Raw genomic sequence first — 22,499 nt, forward strand, 5'->3', positions numbered from 1 at the left:
CTAGTAATAGAGACGACAACGCTTAGTACATCTCAAGAGAGGGAGCACAGGAAAAAGTTGAGTGTTTACAGTGTCGCGCGCTTTAGGCTGCTTTAGTGATGCAAACTGTAAAATCCACGTCGTGCTTACTGGATACTTAGATTTATTGTTACATTGATCTGCCGAATTTATCAAAATTGAAAACTAACATAAACTGAACACTGATAATGCTAACTAATATTTGAATAATATCTATCTATCTATCTATCTATCTATCTATCTATCTATCTATCTATCTATCTATCTATCTATCTATCTATCTATCTATCTATCTATCTATCTTAAATCTCGCTTAATAGCAATTAACACTTTGCAATATGACGTTGGCTCCCTAGTAAAAAAAAAACCTAAAACACGTGTTCCCATGTATTTTGAATATTTCTTAATTTTTTACTTTATAGCTTTTTACAACATGGTAAAATATTTAGGACAAGTATACTACATTAGTTAATTTGTAATTTTCTCAACAATTTCAGAGTTTGTTATCTCTGTTCTGCGTTGTGTCATTATCAGAATATCGAATATCGCGCCTGCTTTACACTTCGTGTAGTGATGACCTAAATATTTGTCCCCAAGCGTGGCAAACACCACTTTATATAAATTGTCTGGTTTGCATCATTAAAGAGAGGGTCTGTGTTGACAACAGACTACATATGCAATCAATACAGTCGAACTAATAGGCCTAATATAATTCATGCCAAACCCTTCAGAAGGTATAAAACTATATAACGATTTTTATATATATAAAAAAATATTGGTTAAAATTTGTCAAGGCAAATATTGGAGATAAAATTGGCTTGAATTAAACTTTGCAGACCAAATTCTTTGTAAGTTAAAACGTTAGTGTGATCGCTTGCTCTTCAACTTTTTTATACGATGACTGTTCGGCAAACGCGCACTTTTCTCTCCAAGGTTTAAATTTCGCGGATGAATTCCCATACACTAGTTGCTTAGCAACTAAATTCAATCAATGTTATAGAAGTATGAATCCTCCTCTTTGTCCCTGTTAATAAAGGTGGCACTCTGACATTAAAACTGATTTTATACACGAGTCAAATTAATTCTGTCGTTGAAAAGTAGGCTAAATATAGGAAATTAAAAATGTCTAAAAATGTCAATAATGTACACGTATGAATTTGATTGCTGTGTGAAAATTTCTTGTTTAAACCTAATGTTGATTTTGTTCAGTTTAAATTGTTTAACTGTTTCAGATTGTTTAACTATTTCAGATGTCTTCAGTGGCGTTCCATGTTGTTTTTTTATTTATTTATTTATTTATTGAGGGGGCCAGCCTTAACATGGCACAACTAAATATTTAACATTTTAATTTGTACAATACTATGCAACTGTAAATCTAAAGTGAAAGTGTGTGATTTTGGATTGAGACTGAGGGAATATGGATCTTAGCAAGCAGATGACAAACTGCACAAAAATACATAGTCACATGACTTTCGACCCACGTGTTCAGATGTGTCCACTGGTGATAAAATACTACAAAAGAACTGCGAATAACATTATCTGGAAAATGTTCAACAAATTCATCAAGACTTTTCTCCTATTTTAAGATAAAAATGATAAGATCAAAATTTGATATGGTCTTTATATTGAATACGCAGACATTTAAACAAAACTATTTAACATGCATCTATACGTAATAAAATAAGTGTTGCATATTTTCAAATTATTTATGAGTTCTTATATTTTTAAAAAGAGGTTTAGTTTATTTTTATTAATTATATATAATTAGGCTATAATTATCTGTTTTAAAAATATATTAAAGATGATTAAATATCTACAACTGATTTCTTTAAATTTCTTGTAATAATAAGGCTAATTCAAAATAAAGTGTTTGATCTAAACCTTGTGTTTCAAAAACAGTAAAATCAAAACACACTTGATTAAAACTAGTTGGATTAAACATATTTAAAGTTAAATTGAAAGATTTTACATTTTGCCAACTTGTTGAAGACGCGCCATGCCTATTTAGTTTTATTAAACCCTTACAAAATTTATAATATTTTGACCTCGACTACCTTGGCATGGTGTGTTATAGTAGGTCACAGTCCAAAAATGAAAAAAAAAAAACCATATATATTTTAAGATTATCTACTTACAGCTTCCTCGAAGTTAAAACAGTTGCACCAAAACATAAATAAAAGTTATACCAAATAATGATTGTGGTAATATATCAAAGAGAAACCAACAAGTTTACATTGAACTATTATAAAATTAGCTTTGATAAATCTATATTTCTTAATGCATCAAATATTTATAAATGTGTAATTGGGGGCTATTAAAATAGGTCAATAGATTTTAACGCGGATTAATTTTGAACAGAAATTTTGGCAATGCATCAAGTACCCTAACTAAGCGAAGATATGTGCTATAAAACAGTTTACAATGTGGTATAAAAACCGCACAAAATAGCACATAAATCAACAGTTTGATTCAGAAAGAACGTGACCCCGCAATTGAACAAAACAAACACAAACTCTCAAAATAATATTCGTGTAATCGTATAGATTTGGCACTGCTAGTTTGTTTAATTGTTTTTGTGTACATTACAAAACATGTCCAGATTATTCGCGTTTCTTTTGTTTCTTAACCCCTAGTGCTGTGTACATGTAGGCCTATAATGCTACATGGGACATTTCTCAGTGGGGAGACGTCCCCAAGATCCCTTTGTTAATCCATGTTCCGTTATCGAGTTGGTAATAAGCATTAGGAATAAATTATTGTATATTCAAATCTGTATTGTTTTAAACCAAAATGACAGTACATCGTAGTCTTCTTATTTACGTTCCATGCATTTATGTTTATTTAAAAACACGGTGATATCAAATGACATAACTGAACCGAAGTGAATTTTAAACGTCTTGTGTTTATTGTAGGGCTAATTGAATTGCCTCGTTTAAACTTATTTCCAATTGTGATATATTTACCAAACTCACAACAGTTGGATTTAAAGCACTGAATGAGGTTATATGCACGCCAGTATTGTTTAATATGTTTATCCAAGCATTTTGATATGTTTGTCCCAAGCTAATTTTCTTTAAGAATAATATTATTAATCTTAATAATGTTTTAAGTAATTACATAATGCGTTTTTATTACAAAGTAATAATGCAATAATTACAGTTTTTAAACAAAGTTAAACGGTTTTTATTCTCGTTAAATGGATACACGTGTAAAATGAAAAACTGTTCCAGACCACATACAGAAACTCTTATGACAGTCGCGGTGTGTCATAAGGAAAGGCCCTCTGAACTCAGTCCCCAGTTGTACTGTCTGGAGGAGCACCCACTCCCTAAGGAGATATACCGTAAACGCCGTTCATGTTCAGCGGGCGCAGGTGCTACACCCCTCCGCAAACCAGAGATTACATTTCCATCACATGCCTCCTGAAGTCATGTGAAACAATAACCAGATAGATTTATGCAGAAGTTACACTAGGCCTGTCCTGTGGGGTCTTCATTGTTAAGTTACAACCGGACATGCATTTAGACTTCACATAAAATGCATTTATTAGTATAATCTATATTGTTTTTTATTTATAGGCTATTTTCTGCGTAAAAATGTATACAGTGTTGTTAAGAAACAGTAAAGATATTTTTCCCTCCTGTTAGTAATAATTTGCATCATGGTGCCTCATTGAGATCCCAGACTGTTTAGACAGAGAATTGTGCAGACTTAGCTGCTGTCAATTGGGTCCCTGGTGGTGTCTAATGAGTTCTTATGTGCTGAGTGCGACTATAGAGCGCTGAGGAAACACTGTAGCCTATATAGTTTAGTTTCACAACACAAATACCATACTTTTAAAATTATAAGTAAAGCAGCATTCAAAAATCGTACGGAACCATACAGGCCAGGGGTGAAACCGATCGCTCCGGATCATATGCCCATGCGGTATAGAGCGTGCACATGCAGGGCATCGCGTGCCCTCCGCCGCTCCCGAGCGCGAGAATAGAAGGTAATAAAATATGTATGTAGCAGCCCAGCGACGTGACGTGCGGGGTTTCCTTTCTATACAATGAGTAGATCTAGAAGACAGACAGGTGAGGGAGAGTCCAAGAGTGTATTTAATTGATCAAGAATCTTTTAACCACTTTTACAAGTTAGCCTACAACTTTTAGGTGCCATCTAACAGAGTGAAGTTTTTTTTAAAAATATTAAAATATGCTGTATAATATGATCGAATTTAATATAGGCTAAATAGATTACATAAACCATTTTTTCGTGTACGGTAATTTATGTTTCTTGTAAGTTATGTACTTTTTTATTTATTTACAACTTATTTTTTTATAAAAAATTCCAACAGAATTTAAAGCTGAATTATATAATATAGCTATATATTCTTAAGCGCACGTATATTACATTGGACACAATTGTACAACGTTTTGACAGTTTGTTACTTTTAAACCGCTATAAACTTACTTTTAATAAAGTTTTGCTTGAATTCGTTTATTCTGAAAGGCGATTCGGTTTAGTAAAATTATTTTTATCCATATACTCAAACCTTTTAAATAAATATATAAATAATAATTATTATTATTGAACAAAATATGTAATTACAGTAAGTATTAGCCAACTGATAATTATGCACGAGGGGTTTTGTTTTCAATTCTCACTGTAATGAAATTAAAATTAGACACGTAAATCGCAGTGTTATTAAGCGAAGTATTAATGCAAGCAAATGTGCATCATGTTGAGACATTATTTTAGTGGGTTGACTACTGGCAAACAAAGGAAATTCCCTTTTCTCTTCTCTTTGTAAAGTCACTGCATGAACGCGCATAAGCTACACGCTATTAAACAGCCGGGCCAACATATCCATGGCCCAACAGCGCCATCTGCCGTTTCGTGTGGATGTGTCATATACCTTTCAAAGATTAGCTTGATTTAGTATTCTCTATATCTTTTATGTTTACGCATTTATAGACTTCGTTTGCTCCACCTAAGCGACCCTCATTTAAACCCAATTTTACTAACTGCTGTTTTCTTATCCTGACATCGCCTGATATTAATGTTAACTACATCATTCCTAAAGATTTACAAAATCAAAGAAATAGATTAACTTTACATAAATTAGCAAGGTCAGACGATTTGTGCGTTTCTAGAAAGAGCTAAATTATTTTTTCATGTTTTATTGATGTGAAATATGCAAAAAGTAATTTTCCGTCATACGTTAATGCGTAACATGACTACAGTATATATTTAAAGCTATTAAATGTGTCAGGGAATAATGTAAATGTGTCCTAAAAGGGAAGTATTAGAGATAACTTTTACTGATTATCCAAACATGTAAATTTAAATGATCATCTTGGAATTTACTTTTGATTTCTTTGGAGAAAAATTATTATATTCTTTCATGTAGAACTGGTATAAAAAAATCTCTGTTTGCTCATTCACATTTTGTAAGCAACATTCATCTAAAGAGCCCTGTAGGATACTATATGTCACCGGCCAAAACAGTGTTCCAACAATTTTTCCACACCAAAAGTTTCAACTAGAAATGTTTGCAGCAAAGCAACAAGGATACATAATTACAATTTTGAATGATCTGGCTAACTGTTCTGTGTATATAAAGAGTAACTAGCTAATGTTAAACATATCAGGCAAATGCTGTTGGTTCCATTTCCATTTGACAGATGCTTTATCCCGAAGCAACTTACATAGTTACAAGCATTTAATTAATTAATTTATTTATACAGTGTATTGGGAATTGAACCCAAGACCTTCGGACTCCTAACACAAACACTCTATGTATACGGCGCTGCATGAACACATTGAGCTTTCAGCAAAAATATGTTTCTCAATTAAATGTAACTTTGTATTTCGTCTCCAAATTTAGATTCTCCAGCTTTGATGATCTCAGAGTTGTGCACCCCCTTCCAGACTTAGGGCTATCAGTGTTCCATTAATCACTCGAATCTATGGCATCCACATGCCCCGTCTGATCACAAATGTTACGTTGCCACACTCTTGTTTGAGAAGAATAAATTTAGCCTATCAGGATGGATGGAAGTGGAGATGTTGAGGGATCGATGACCAGGGGTGTTTGTGGAGGGAGTCTGTTCCTCTGGGGTCTGGTGACATCTCCAGCCACACGCCCGCCTCTGCGTCATGGCGGCCCGCCAACAGAGGTCAGCTATCCCAGCAGGCCATTCTCTTCAGGAGCAGTTACCAAGGTGACAGTATGTCAGAGCTTTGGCTGCTTGGAACGGGCTTGTAGGGAGCTGATGCATCACCTCCCTGATGGATTTGTCAATAGTGCTTAGCGCAGGAGGAGCAGCGGCCTGCATGACATTCACACACGCACACATACTAGCGTCCTTTGGTTTGAACAAACATGTGCTTTTCCATACATCCAGATGTATTGGCGGAACTTGGACAAAAAGGAAGATGGAATTACGGTATTCTCAGAGGTCTTGGAGAGGGCAGAGGTTCTAGTGAAGGGGCTGTTAGGTTCAATGTCTCATTAACCAGGTAGGGATTTAGAGCATCTGAGCCGTCTTTAGCTTGGAGGGTTGCAGTGTAACCATTTATAGGTTCCAGGGTTTAATAGATTACTAATAATTGGACCCACATATCGTAGGTTAGGTATTAGTGCCTGAAGCCAATAAATAGATTACTGCAAATAGAAACAACAGCTCTTTTGCTTAAGATCAGTAACACAGCTTTGGAAAATAGTGATAAAAAGTGTAAATGTGAGGGAGAGAGAGAGAAGTTCTGTTGTTTGCACATCTCTTTAAAGACTTTTCGAACTCTTTGAGAAAAAATAAATGGGAAAACTCAAAGGTGCTCAACAGCAGCCTTCATTAGGACAACTTCATGTGTGGGAGAGTTAGAACCTGGACACTCATTCACCAGCTCCAGGCGGCTTAGATTTAACTTTTAATTCATTCACTGTTGGACAGACACCCAGCGTACACTCATTCACTCACTCAGATATGCAGTCAAGCAATAAAACAAAATTGTCTTCCAGAAACACACTTCAAAAAGATTAAAATAAGAACTGCAGTAAACTTAGACATCTGTAGTGCACCCACAACCATTGAGTGAGCAGATTCTCAAGTCATTAAAGGCATTACTCCCAGAAATAATAGTAATTAATTGGTGTAATACACAAAGGACATAATTATCTTTTTTCTGTACTGGCACATATTTAATTACCCGTAATTGTTCCCCAAGCCTCGCTCAAAAGGGGTGTAGACTAGACAATCATAATGCATTATGCTCTAATCCTATATTCGGGGTTTTTTTTCCACAGAAAATATCGCTTTATCAAAGAATGCACTATGCAACTGTTTTACGATGTTGCATTTTGTTCTGTAACAGAAACATCCAGAACTCATTTCAGCTCTTGTTTACGTTATCGGTAGATTGTCTTATGTGGACAGCATTACATATGTTAATAACTGCCAGATTTATCCCTTTCCCTCACAGACCAAAGAACAAAACTACTGATTAACATGAATTCTTGTGAAGTGTGTGGCGGTATCTGAGAGTGTCAGGAGCTAAATTTGCCCCCCGTGCGGGGTGGCCGCGCGGCTCCTTGAACACAAGATGGAGTTTAATAAGTAAACAGAACAGTAAGAGGACAGAGACTCTGATCACGGGCACGTTCGCCCACCCCGGCCCCCTGCAAGCCAGCCAAGCTGATTAGCTCTGCCGATTGTAGCTAGTAATTGCAGTGCCGTGACCCCCTCCAGGCAAATATTAGATTTTTGTGGTTTAACCTTTGCAGTCTACAGTGGGTTTAAATTGCCGGTGCAGATGTTGGGTAGCCCAGCGGTAGCTGTAGAACTGGTGTCCTCTCATCAGCAGAGGAAGATGTCTCAAGACTCCGGTCCTTATTATCCCTCTCTTATTCAGGCCTGCTCTTTATGTCTGATTGGTAGGGAGATATCACTGCTGAAATCAACTTTGTTGTTTATAACTATGTGATGAACCTGTCAAAGCCACTGGACTGGTGAATAAAAGGTTTGCAAGGCAAAACAAGTTCCTGTAAACTCAATTGCCAAATTGCTATGTTGCTTCAAAAAAAGAGTATGTGCTGAGAAGGATGAGAATTGGAGGGGGGCTTTGCAGGGCAAGTCCATTAGCAGGAAATGTTCATGAGATGAAGCGGTAGGAAGTTTTTCTAAGGTTGGTCTTAGCTACTCATGAGGGTCGTATTACCCCCGTCCTGTCTGGGGTCTTGAACCTCTTCCTCCCCAGTGGCAGGCAGCTGCATCCCACGACCCTTCTCTCCACACTGAGTTGTAATGGCTTCCTTCCTGCAGTCACCACCGGGACCCCATCTCGGATGCTTACCTGGGAAAAAAGACAGCCACGAGATGAGGGAGGGTGAAAGAGACACTGGTCTTTTCATCCATGGGAAGGAGGGAAGGAACCCTTCAACTCGTCTCAGGGTGGAAACCCAATACAGCCTCACTGGTGTGTGTATGTTGGGGGGTCGAATAGGCCTACAAAGTGGTTCCATCTGAAAGTGAAATGCAGAGACGGAGACTTGCGCAGGAAGTCTCACACAAACCTGACAGATTTGTATTGTGATCTGTCATTGCTGCAAATAGTGCGTGTACAAAATACTGATAGACAGAAGGACATAAAATCAGATAGAAATACACAGGGAAACCGAGGAAGGGAAGGCACAGAAGCCTGCATTAGGCATTAGCAAAGCTGGCACAGGCAAAGCACTTCACCGATCTAAATCACTCCATTCTTTCTTATCAGTGGCATGTAGGGAGCAATACTCAGGTAGCCCCCCACAGGCCCATCGCTAAAAGCCCTAATGTCTGTGGACGTCCGTGGCCACGGCCCAATCTGCCGCGGCGGTCGATTTGTTTCACGCACTGCCAGAAGTGCTTTGTAATTAGGCTGATATTGATGAGGCCTGATTCCAGCAGGTAATCACTGGCAGTTCAGCTTCTCTCCGCTCCTCAGCAAAACGTCTCTATTTATTACAGAGCTTTTGCTATCAATTAAAGACCACTCCATGCGCAGCTCTTTGATAATCAGCCGGATGATTTCCGTGGCTGACGGAGGGCAGATATGAAATCTGGATAAGCGTTCTCCGCGGATGCATTGTGTTACAACAATACAGCGGGATTTAGCATTATAAAGGCCTCAGTTGAAGAGCCGTTTCCATTAAAAGTCCATTTCCTAAATAAGCCTGTTAGTAAAAAACAATGTAAACAAAATAGTGATTTCCTAAATGCGGGCTCTCGCTAGGGTTTTATTTTTGCATCTTGCTTTTGGCATACTTTGTAGGTTAGTCGATTGTGTGTGCGCACACAGATGCATGTGCGTGTACTTGAACACTCTGTTTGCGTTCCTCGTTCGTGTTCTGCGTGGGTTACAGCTCTCCTGGAATCTGTCTCGGTCTCTAAAGACAGGACTTCATTTGGGCCCCGCTCATATCCTCCGGCTGCCTTTTCCAATCACTGCCTCTCTACCTCTTCTTTCTCCCAACAGATAAGCAGCCAATCAGTGCATTTGCCAGTTCATGCAGGGTATGGGGCACAGGGCGAGTTTCCATGGCCCAGGGGCATGACAGGAGCACTCGCACCCGTGACAAAGAAACACACACAGATACTCGCGCACTTCCACCAATACGCAACTGTGTGTTCAAGGGGGAAAAGAGAAATCTGTTGTTTTTCTTTCAATCTTTCACTGCCCTCACTCCAAGCTGGTGCATCTTAGGCTACATTTCCACCGATTATTCAGACTGATATTACCCAATGCAGATGCCGATAGTTTGGTGGTTATATTAACTTGCATTTACTAAATTCTGAAGATTAAATTTTCTAAATGTTATTAATTTATATAATGACCATTAATATTTAAAGGGGACACCCGGGACAGAGAATGAAAATACGTTTTTACATCGTCTTAGTTGAATAACGGTAGTCTACCCACATTCATGAACATACGAAAAAGCTAGATATTCTGAACATCTCCGCCTTATAGAAATTCCTCATTTAGAAATGTCCGCCAGAAAATGGCCCAATCTGAACAACGGATACATATTACGTAAAATGCATATCACTCCCCCCCTCATTCAATTCCCTCCCCTTCAAAATAATTTGCATACATCCGGCCTCTCGCCTCCAACAGGAAGTAAATTGCAGCAGGGTTCGCGAAGTTCAAGGCGAAATGGCGAGTCGAATTCTGAGGTGTGCTCTCATATCTGTGAAGTTTTGGTCTGTCCGTGTTCTGAAGACGGCGAAGTTTACATTCTTTTAAGTGGCAGCAAAGGCAGCCAATCAGCGTCAAGTGCTTGCATTTCATATTGAGGTTGCCAGTTAAGCCTGAAGAGACGACAAATAGGTGCAAAACCACGCGTTTAAAATCACCCACCCTAATATAGCTTTCTGAGGAAGGTTTTTAGGAAGCTTCTAAGGCATTTCAGACCCAACCAAAATTTTGTTGTCTACATGTCACAGAACAAGAATAATACCCAGTTCAATCATTCTATGTCACCTTAACATTAAACTAGTGATGTTTCTTTACATTTTTTATACACAAAGCTCAAATTAATAGCATTTTCCTGTTCTCTTTTGATTTAGAGGATGTATCGGACATGACTATCAGCTGTTTTTAAACTATAAGCCAATAGCCGAGTGTTAAAAATGTATTTTATCGACCGATACCGATTATTGGCCAATATATTGGTGCATCTCTAATAACGACTAAGACGTTGTATTATGTGTGACAGGCCAGTAGATGGCAATGTTACTTTGTAAAGAAGCATTACACGCCTGCGCAGTGCGCACATATGCAGTCTTCTACCGAGTAATAAATACAAAATGGCAGTTTTGTTTAGACAAAAAAAAATTTTATGTAGTTTTTCACTATGAAGCGGCTCTTTTGGAGAAGTGTTCGTAAAAAAGCAGCACAAACGCGGTCATGTAGGCCGCTAAACTGCATGAAAACCTTACTGTTCCGGTTGAAAAAGTTGTCATGTAAACGGGCTCTTAGTAATAATCAATGAATTAACAAACTACATTTTAATTTGATTCGTTGTCACCCTGTGTTGTTTCATCTTGCTTATAATCAATACTTTTATAGGGAAACCTGTAGAATGACAACTTATATTTTTTAGGAAAAACCTTTCAAATGCTGGACTGTTAAATAAAAGCCTTCATATAAACATTTATATTGTAATAGCCATTTGCAACACATTATGCAAATTCAGCAGCACACATTTGTGGTGTTATAGTATTACTTCCTATTGAAAAAATAAAGCCTATTTTAAAAATATCTGGACAGTTGCCATTTACTATGGTGCTGGGTAAACAAAATCATTACACCGGGTCTTAGCAGAAAGCAGAAACCACATTTTTTTTACATAACATAAATCCCTCATGAATGGAATGGGATACAGTGCTGTGCAAAATACCAAAAAAGCTGTTTTAAGCAGACTGCCCCTATGACTGATTGTGTCAGCCACAATGGACGCTGTAAGCAGTGTGAAAGCTTTAAGGTGAAAGCGACACGCGCTGTGAGATGTGCTTATCCCATCACGAGCCAGTAAGCATATTAGAAAATCACAGCAAAGCGTGATGGAAATTATGACTGGAATAAGCCAACATACAACCACTAAAGCTTCAAGAATCCAGGCCCATCTCTCTCGCTCTCTTTCTCTCCTTTTTGCCCTCTTATGCCCTGCCACCACTAACCCATTTTTTCTTTAGGGTAAATCAATATTTCTCGAAAAGGCATCATTTCAACATTTCAGCCTGTGGAATTTGAAATTCTTTTCTCGTTCTCTAAAACCACACAACGCTTTTGCCTTTTAAGGAACCTTCTTTTTGGACTGCAGCCACAGAATTCCAGGAAGAACAGTGGGCATTGAATTAATCTTTCGAATAGACAGCAAAACCATCTAAATGACATCATGCACAATATGAAAAAAGGTTAGTTTAACCTAAAATGAAAAATTTGTCATCGCTTTTCACCTTCATGTTGTTCCACACCCAATGGTGACTGAGGTTGTTACAAACCCTTTAACCTCTCCTTTGGTTTCACTGAAAAAATACAACATGAATTTTTAACTATCCCTTCAAGAGGAATAAACACATTTTGTTGGTCAATAACATAACAATAATCGTGAGATTCAATTATTGTGTTATGTGAGTATAAACTTACACAAATATGTTATAAATACTAAAACCATTGAAAACATCCATGCCTTTAAAAGTAAATAAAATGTATAAATGTAATTATTTACTTCTATGCTGTACATGGTTATGACATTTGGCATATTCAATATTTAAGAATGTGGGTTACACAAACATGCCTTTAGCAGGTATGTAAGCTCTGAGTTTGGCCGGAGTTAGCATGTGATTTATGTGACTCTCACTAACCCCCATGGTGAATTAGAGACCAGGGGTCGAGTCTATTTTTCTAAGCAAACGCTTGTGGCTAAACCTGAAAACAAACGTAGTTCATCATTGCGCCACATTAGTTCGCCAGTGCATTGACTGGCACAAACCAGGAGCGTGTGTCCCTTCACTTTGATTAATGTTACCAAACCCTTACAACAACTCCATCACGAGTGAAGACCCGACATTCATTACAAACTGTGCACACATACATTCTCCAAAATAAATGCTAGCCTGTGGCTCTGCCCCTCAATCTGATTTGCTCACATAGACCAGTGTGCAGCACATTGATTTTTTTGGAAATCATTAATTAAAAAAGTCAAAGAAAGTTGTTTTGTATGAATCGTATAACATCTGAAATATCTGAGTTCTAAAAACGGTAAGTTTAGGGGTAACGTTTCTTAATTAATTAATTTTTATATCGTTTCTAATTTATGCAAATAAATAAATAAATACTTATTGTGTATTCTTGTAGTCATACAGCTACGCTACTGGAAGACCCCGCTGGCTCCCGCGCTTCTTGTCGGATGTGACGCAGTCACCACTTCCTTCCTGTAATCGCACAGCAAACATGGCTGCCTCCGGTAGCAGATGCGTGAGGTCGCTCTTATGGAAGTATGACATCTGCAAAAAGGGTTCATGTGTGTCTTTATCAAAGACGCGTCTGCAGGTAAAAACGGCGCTTTCTTGTGTTTGATCATGGACAGGTTGGAGCCGTTTCTGCGACTAGTTAGTCGTGGTTGGTAGGGATGCTGAGGATGTTGTCCTTGTGGCTCAAAAGTATATAATATAATTCCTACAGGGTTTGCATAGAACTTGTTGTAGATTAACAGGATATAATAAACTGTGCCTTCGTTGTGCAGAATTATAAATTGTTTGTTTTATGGGTATAATAGGTATGACATGCCTGACAAGCAAGCTATTGATCTATTAGCCACAAATTATTGTTTAGTAGTAAGTGCAAATAATAGCTCGTGTGTGCGCGTGGTATTATGGTAACGTTACTATAGTTTTAAAATACACTCTACTAAGTCCGGCTGTTTAAGTCCGTTTTGATTTTTTTTAAACACAATAAAATTGTGTCATAAACCAGTATTTAATGCACATATTAAATGTTTGATTTCTTCTACGGCATTGCCTCTTTTAATTTTAATAATTACTGACTTTACTAGTTTTGTTGATTACCTTTTGAACTTGATCTACAAGTGCTGCTTTTTTCTTCTAGCTACCAGTCAGACACATTTGTGTGTCTACCTCTTTGTGGAGGAAGAACTTGGCAGCTGCAGGCCCACAGAAATACACAGAGGAGTTTATCAAGAAACAGGTGGAGGAGTTTGAGATTGGCAAACGTCACCTGGCCAACATGATGGGGGAAGACCCAGAGACATTTACGCAGGAGGATATTGATGTAAGTTACCTTACTATTATACTTTTCTGTGATGTAGGTTAGATAATACTGTAGCAAATAGACAGTTTCAGTAATAACAGCATAAACAAACGGCTTTCGTGGAACACGCGTAACTTCCGATAAACTCCGCTAAGAATCAAAGTCCGACTCCTTTTTAGAGTAGTTTATTTCTGATAACATAACAAGCAAAATTAACAACACATAGATTACCTTAGTTAATTTTTCATAGCGTATAAAAAAGACACGAAGCTAACGTTGCTGTTTAAAATGTCTACTATAATGTATAAAATGTAAGCGGGTCTGTCAATCGATAAAATTTTTTAATCTAATTAATTACATACTCTGTGATTAATTAATCTAAATTAATCGCATACATAATTTTTGCTTTGAAAGTATTAAATAGAGTTGGGGTACTCGAACTTGGACTCGGACTCGGACTCGGGCTTTTTTGTACGTTAGTATCGTTTTGGCGCTTAACCGCTTATGGCTTTTGGCTCATGAAGCAATCAAGTTTTTGGTGTTAATAAAGTGTGAAGGTGCCGGTCCCAATATTTTGATCATTGAAGTAAAGCATTTAGATTTATTTTGGTTTATTATTGGATTTTTCTTGTTCGCTGTTTTTTAGTGCAAGATCAGGCAACACTAGTCAGCAAACCTCGTGCCTGTCATTTTCTGAACCGCACATACAGAAGACTTTTTCCCCTTCTAGGAATTTATTTTTTCAGAAGAGAGATCTGTTTATGATGTACGTTTAAACACTTGATTAACTACTAGATAGTCCTGTTATTTTACTGCAACACACTGGCAGGCTGCAGCCAGTCGCATCATACATGCAGACAAACACACAAATCACACACAATGCGTGGCTACCACGATGTCCTCAAAGTCAGCAATAACTTGTTTTACTTACGAAAATCATAGAGAATTTATTTGCAAGACATCTGGTAAAAAGAAGATACCTCTATATCCCTTTCTTTTCTTTGAAATAATTTCTGATAGGAAACTAGTTGACATAAAATAAAAATGTGCAATGACAAGATGCAATTGAGGTATTTTTATTAAATTTTTATATTCCCATTGGTTTAATGTAGGGATGGGCAATATAAACGATATGCAATATAAACGATATAAAATTGGCATACGATAGAGATTTTAAATCTATTGCACTATCGCGATAATGGGTGTTGATGACTCAATCTACCCGCGAACTTTAGAGCCACGAGCTGCAGCCGAATAAACATGGATGAAAGCGTCAGCGAAACAGAGGAGCTCGTGAAAAAGACTGATGCAACATCTATTATTTGGATTTAAGGAGTCCAACAAGCAGCAGGAAAATATACTCTGTAGAGCAAGGGGTGTCCAATACGGCAATGCTGGTAGATCGCACATAAGTTAACTGCTGCTCCACGCACGAAATTGGCATTATGGTCTAGTAATTGTCAAACATGCAGTATAGTCCTCTCACAATCATTTAAAAATAATTTACTGTTTTTTTAGCGGATAGATCTTGTCGGCTTTATCATTTTAAAAGTAGATCACCACACAAAAAAGTCTGGACACCCCTGTTGTAGAGTGTGTCAGGCAAAAGTTCTAGCTAAGAGAGGTAACAAGACTAATCTGGCCATAACGGTTTACTTTTACTTACTTTTTAGCAGTTTGGCTTTTCTAAGGGTCTATATAACCTGTTCTGAAATGAGTCTATTAAAATTATTATATCGCAATACATATCGCTATCGCAAGAGGCTGCAATGTATAACGCAATATGGATTTTAGGCCATATCGCCCATCCCTAGTTTAATGGGTTGAAAGGTTAAAGTATTAATAGAAAGTAACAATTTACAATACAAATTTTGTATCTTTTTTCAATTTAATTACTCTCTGGACTCGGGCGGACTCGACTTGGACTCGGCCTTTAAGAACTCTGACTTAAGTCCAACTCGGACCCTTTTGGACTCGGACTCGGACTTGATGTTTAATGACTTGGTCTTGACTCGTACTCGACAAAGGTGGACTCGGACCCAACTCTAGTATTAAATATTTCTATTTAAATGAATCAGTGAATAATCAGATTTAGTGACATTAAAGTTCAAAAACTCTTTTATTATTACAGTATTATTACACTGTTCAAATATTGGCCATAACCATTAACAAACATGACCTACAGTAATATGCTAAGGAAATAAAGTGCTTCAGGAAGATTATTTACCAAAAGTTTAACAGTCCAATATCAATTGCAGGGCTTTTTTGTGCAATTGAACATAAACCTTAAAAAAAAAATCAGCCCCTTTACCTTTGGTATTACGGGACGTGCTAGGTGTACCTCTGGATTAATGTTAACTACTGGATGCTTTGTCATGGATTAAAGTGATTTATCGATCTCCAAAACATCGGAGCCTTCCTGCATTATAAGTATGTCCATGCTGCTAGCTGAAATAAAGTTTTACCTCATCTTACGCGCTACAACCAGAAAACCCGAAGTGGATCCGGTGCGTAGTGATTACAGAACGCTTACAGTGGAGAGAGGAACGTGATTTGGCACCACTCCAGGCTTTGATCACATCCCATTTAAAAAGGTGAATACACGTCGTCTTTATGAAAAGTAAATTTAATAATTTTGCAATTGATGGAAATCCGTCTAACGACGAAGAACTTTAATCCATGTGCTTTGTATGATGTGGTACTTTAGAGTGGACGAACTCTATGATATGCAAATTCTTTGCTGCAGACAACTTTATTTTTATCATCACTTCCATCAGGCCGTTTTTAAATGTAAATGTTTCAATCAATGATCCAGTCACCGCCAGTGCGTTCTCGTCTACCTCCTTCATTTTACAAGGTCAATACGGAATGGATTAATCTGCGATATTTTTTTAACGCGTTATTTTTTTCTCAGATTAATTAATCGAAATTAATTATTTTGACAGCCCTAGTAAAATGTTAACTACAAACCGGCTGCCAAACCTCCCTTCACATAGTGGTGATTCATGATTGCCGTCTCCTTCTGTCTTTAGAAAACCAAAACATTTATTATTTTTGACAAGGTATTTGTTCCAGAGTTTATGTTAGCCACTAGTCAGGCCAGGGGTCTCCAACGTGATGCCCAAAGCACATTCTATTAATAGTCTCAATTGTAATATTTATTTATTACATATGGTTTACATATGTTAACATTTTAAACAATAATAAAACATATCAATAAGTAAAATAAAATAAAATCAACAAGTAAAACGAAAAAGTTTTGAGTGGACAAGACTATATCAAAAAGTAGCCCTCCAGATTGTTTAATTCATTGTCATAGCCTTTGCTCACGTAGACCCCTGAGTCAGACTATTAAACAAACAGAAACTAGAAGTAAATTCCCGACCAGATGCGTATCTGCGACAATGCACGCGTGTCTGATGAAACGGTCTTAAAAGGTATAAGTAAAATCAACATGTTTATTTGAAACCAAAACTAAGTTTATTTTTATTAAGTTGTTTCCTTGGGCTGATCTCATAGGGTGCTTCTTAATATGCTTCCTTGCCTCTTTACTCCTACTATACATACTACGACCCGGAAACCACTCGAGCTCCACCATCATGTAGGATATCTCATTTCTTAAACCGCACTTCAAGGAGGCGAGGAGTGAGGAGGCTTTCTGAGCAGTCATGATCGAGTAGGGCTGCAGCTATCGATTCTTTTTGTAATCGATTAATCTAGCACTGAATCGATCAATTAATCGAGTAATCGAATAAAAATTTTGTGTGTTTTTAAACAACCAAAACAAATAATGCATAACGAAAATGACGTGGCTGTAAAATGTTCAAGCATTTGGCTTTTATTTCTAAAAAAACAGAGGTATTTGGCTCCAAAAAATAAGCCTATTTATTTACATTTTTACCCATTTAGTGTTTGTAAGTGCCAGTACCAACAATTAAGCACTTTAATTTATTAATATGCACAACAGGTTTCATGCTGTAATCTAGCCCTGACATCAAAGTAAATATCTGGTTTATGTACATTTCTACACCAGCAGCATTTACCATTAGGCTACTAACAAATAATATATAATTTCTGGGGTGAGCCTATTTGCTATGGTAACAACCTGTGTGTGTGTGCGCGCACGTGCACCTGTGTTTGTATGTGTGTGTGCACGCGTTCTGTGCGCGAGGAAGAGTGACACCCCAGTCAGACTTTCAGTTGCTTCATTGCAGTTTGGTACGGCAGAAATACACACATTCATTTTCAATAGAACGCTGCATTTGGTTTGCATCACTTGCATTGCGGTGCATTTTAGGTTAAGAATCCATTCGAATAATCACAACATCACGTATACAGTGAATGCATGCAGCTGAAATTATTGTTGCGTGGCTACATAAAAGTTTAAGCATATGTGATGCATTGCGCGATCGGTCTGACTCGCGTGAGAGAGAATAACTTCCTTATGCTAAACTCCAATAAGACAGAGATTATTATTATTGGACAAAATATGTCAGATTACAAGTTGCCCATATATGATTGCACTGTGGTGCCGTTTTTTGGTACACACACCTGTAAAGTGCATGCGTGTGTGTGAAGGGGTTCTTTTTTTAGATATACTCTCCTGCAATTGAACGTGAATACGAAAACATCAAAGCTAAACATCATATCTAGTCAAACCGCATAACGACATCGCTACAAATACAGTATGGGATTAAAATCAGCGGAAGCTACGTTACCTTGTTTCATCAACGCTTGGTGAAACAGCAGTGGATGTTTTCGGTTCAGTTTAGAGGTCGACCGATTTTACGGCCGGCCGATTAATTGGCCGATTTTTGGCATATTTTTAAAAATCGGCTTTGGCCGATTTTGCTGCAAAATTAGGCCGATTAATAGGCAGGCGCATCTGCGGGCACCTAAGCGCTGTTGTAGAACTCGTGACGCTGCCTCTTGCTGCAAGCAGATCGCTTCCGTCTCGTGTGTGTGCAGCCATGCCTTGTTCACAAACAGCTTTACTAAATGATGGCGGATCGCGCGAATTAAGCAGCCAGCACAACAGCGCGACGGGCTTATGTCTCGCGGTGCACTGTCCGTGCAAAGATTAGGCTCATTTCATGTGATTAATGAGTGATGATGAGTTTTGTTTGCGTGACAGAGAGAGAAGAGCCTAGTGCTGCCGCGAATAGTCGACGTAGTCGACGTAATCGACGATGAAAATTTGTCGACGGCAATTTTTTTAGTCGAGGAGTCGCATATTTATTTTTTTCCGTCTCAAACGGCCCACTGTAATTCTGTCTCATGTCTCAAATGGCTCAATGTAATTCACCTCCACACCAGTCTGTGCGCTGTGCGCGCCCTGCTGGTTAATCTGCTACGCTATCATCTTTCTTCCCTCTCCCCCTGCCTTCACTGCTTTAATTTTGAAAAATTGGCGGTGGCAGGTGAGTCTATGGAATTATGAGTCGGAAAGCTTCCGAAGTATGAAAGTGTTTTAAGCCAAGTTGTGATAAAAGAGTGGTCTGTTACACCGTGCCAAACGTCGCTGGCTTATCACGGGAGCACAACGAAAATGCACGAGCATCTCAAACGAAAACACTCGGGAGTTATTGACGATACACCCACAGAGAATAGGACAACGTAAGTATCTGTTATATGATTATTAATGAAACGGCGAGCTAGTCAGTACTGTTTTATTAACTCTTTTGAGAAGTACAATGACTCTGTCTTTGGATGTTAAAGGCTATCAGTGTTTGCTCGTGATTCCGCCACGGAATAAACACTGGACGCAACAAATAAATTTTTCATGATTCCCATTTACATTTTTATTTTACTATTTTAAACGGCTCAATTCATTGTTGCGAGTGTTCAGCGCGTCTCTCTCTCTCTCTCTCTCTCTCTCTCTCTCTATCACTCATGTTGCTTGCAGCGCCTCGCATGCGCGCGCCTCTCTCTTACGTGACAGTGAAAAGGTGGCAGTGTTTTTAATGTACTTTCTTTTTTGCGTAAACGTCAACATTCACAGATTTGACAAAGACGACTGATCGAGTTAACATGACTTGAAGAAAGATTAGCAGTAGTGTGAGTCTGTGTGCGAGCTTTCTCCCTCCCTATGATGCTGTATGCCGTGTTCTGTAGTCTTTGTAACAACAACAGTGTATTCTCTTATATTTCTGAATTTGCACCGAATTGTCTGCGCTATATCACTCGCATTTAAAATCAAGAAATGGCTCAAAACACAACAACAATTATGAGAAGAGCAACAGCAGTAAAGCTTCAATGTAAATGTATGGTGATTTTTGCATATCTAAATCAGGATTTTAGCAGCAGTTAAAGGAACAGCTGGTTGGATAAAAAACGAGGTGATGGGTCATGTTTAGTCACTATTTTATAGGCTACAACAGAACAGATAATATGTAAAATAGCATTCAGTTGTGTTAAAATGCAATATAAGATCAAAGAGTAGAAGTGAAACATTTCATATTTTTGTTAAGCATCTACTTTGCACTGGAAGTTTTTATTATTATTTATATTGTTTACATTGTAATTTTTTATTTGGTAACATTTAAGTTATTCATATTGTTTATGACACCGGTGTGTCCATTTTATTTTGAACCCAATGAAATAACAAACACTTGAGTTTTTTTTAATTAGTCGTTTAGAATAGTCGACTATTCGAAAAATTAGTCGAAAGATTAGTCGTTAGAAAATTAGTCGTTAGTGGCAGCACTAGAAGAGCCGCGCGTGCACGCTTTCTGTCTCCCTGCTTTTATTACTCAAAACAAAACTGACTCGATGGCGAAAGGTCGGAAGACCAAATCATATCCACAAAGGAAATGTTTTTCGTGTTGTTACAGTAAGACTTTGTTTACAGTTTTGCGCTGCTCAGCCTGGATTAGAACACAGCGCGTCCGATTCGCGAACTGACTCCTTTGAACGGATTCGTTTGAATGAACGGTTGAAACAACAGATCTGTCCCAACACTAAACTCACAAGACGTCACTGTCAGCACAATCAGTCACTTATAGCGCCTCAGAATGTAAATGTGTTTAGAAAGATTTGCCCTAAATAACAGTCTCAACTAAAAAACATAGACATTTACTATGTTAACTTTATGATGAATAAATATTTTATCAGGTCTACCAAATAAGGATTTTATCCTACAAAGCAATAAAAGCCATGGTAAAAAACTGATCAAAGATGATGACAGCAGAGTGTCAGGTAATAGACCAGTCATATATTTTTAAATACTTTGACTTAAATAGTGACATTTTTGCATTTAAAATATCTGCTAATAATGATGAGAACATTTTGATTATTATGTACATATAGAAAATCGGCCAAACATATCGGCCATCGGCTGCCCTGATTTCTAAAAAATCGGCATCGGCATCGGCCAGAGAAAAAGCATATCGGTCGACCTCTAGTTCAGTTGCTGAATGATAATGTAATGATCCCAAACTTTAGACATTCTCTCTCTGCCGTTTATGGACATATTCGCTCCGCCATCGCGCCAACTAAATAAAAAATGTACCACGCGCTATGATGTGCTTCCTGAACATTGAACAACGGTCCGTGTGAATCAGATCTCGGCGCGTGTAGTGCACGTCATAGGAATTTAACGAGGCTTCAAGGCAGAATTTTTGCCTCTGAATTTTTTGAATCGAGTTAATCGAGTAACTCGATGAATCGTTTCAGCCCTATGATCGAATATACACAAGTATGCGGATGTGTTTTATCAGCTAAACCTGATGCACATATAAATCTTGATATCTTAATATTAATCGTTAAATTATTGTAAATATAGACTTGTTTCAGACAGTATGTTTAATATTCATGTATAGACCACAGATATATAAATGATCAATATATAAATTTGACAGCACTTTTAAGAATTTCTTTATTTTAATTTATTAAGGCTATGAACTCAAGTGTATATTTAGCTTTATTTTGGGTTTTTAATTCACTTGATAATACAGAATGAGTAATGAGGATATGCCAATTTCACTTAATGCTGCATCTTGTGCATGAGGATGCACAAATAAGAATTGAGAAGCACCCACTGTCCTCATCCACACTAGTCACTTAGTCTGACTGGGCTTTTTGGCTGCAAGATCAATCACATGTGATTATCATGCGCATCTCATCAGAAAAGCCAGTTCCTTGTTAAGCAGTAAATCACCATCACCTGCTTTCAGATGGAGTGGCATTTACTACACAAAGCCGTAGTTCTTTGACAACCTGGGAAATATCACATTTATTATCCCAGGCAGGGGCGCCGTAAGGGGGGGAAAGTTAGGATGATTCTAAGGGCCCATGAACTTTTGAGGGCCCCAGCCAAGGACTGTGCCGCAAACGCAACCCCCTTAAACTGAGCCCTCTTAGCTCCGCCCCGTCTTTACTCTGCGTGTTAGCGCCGTCTTCAATCCACGGTCTCACAGTGCGCGTGAACTTCACAAGAGAGCAAGGTGTGTGTATTTACTGCTATTTGCTATGATATCTGCATATGTGCGCTTCCTTACTATAAATGCAATTTAGACAATGTGACGCTGGAGCAATACAATGCAGTTTTCTTTCCAATGTAAAGTCTTCGCTCTGTTCTCCCCAGTTTAAAAATAAACAAGGTGATTTACGTTCCCTGTTTTATGTTATGATTCTAACGCGAAGTCAGCCCTTATAAGCTGTTTTAATTAACGTAGCCCGTTTAA

At 37.8% G+C, this 22,499-nt stretch overlaps 1 protein-coding gene across 1 annotated transcript in view; it reads left to right on the forward strand.

The window, feature by feature from the left end:
* Nucleotides 1-12,923: 12,923 nt before the first annotated feature.
* Nucleotides 12,924-22,499, forward strand: part of mrps9 (mitochondrial ribosomal protein S9) — a 74,071-nt gene continuing 64,495 nt past the window's right edge. Inside the window, exons 1-2 of the mRNA XM_055212996.2 lie at nucleotides 12,924-13,098; nucleotides 13,654-13,836. Coding sequence (XP_055068971.2) covers nucleotides 13,000-13,098; nucleotides 13,654-13,836 — 282 coding nt within the window. The 5' untranslated portion in view covers nucleotides 12,924-12,999. The remainder of the gene's footprint in view (nucleotides 13,099-13,653; nucleotides 13,837-22,499) is intronic.

This window comes from Misgurnus anguillicaudatus, chromosome 8, assembly GCF_027580225.2.
Source record: "Misgurnus anguillicaudatus chromosome 8, ASM2758022v2, whole genome shotgun sequence".
In the NCBI taxonomy this organism is placed as follows: domain Eukaryota; kingdom Metazoa; phylum Chordata; class Actinopteri; order Cypriniformes; family Cobitidae; genus Misgurnus; species Misgurnus anguillicaudatus.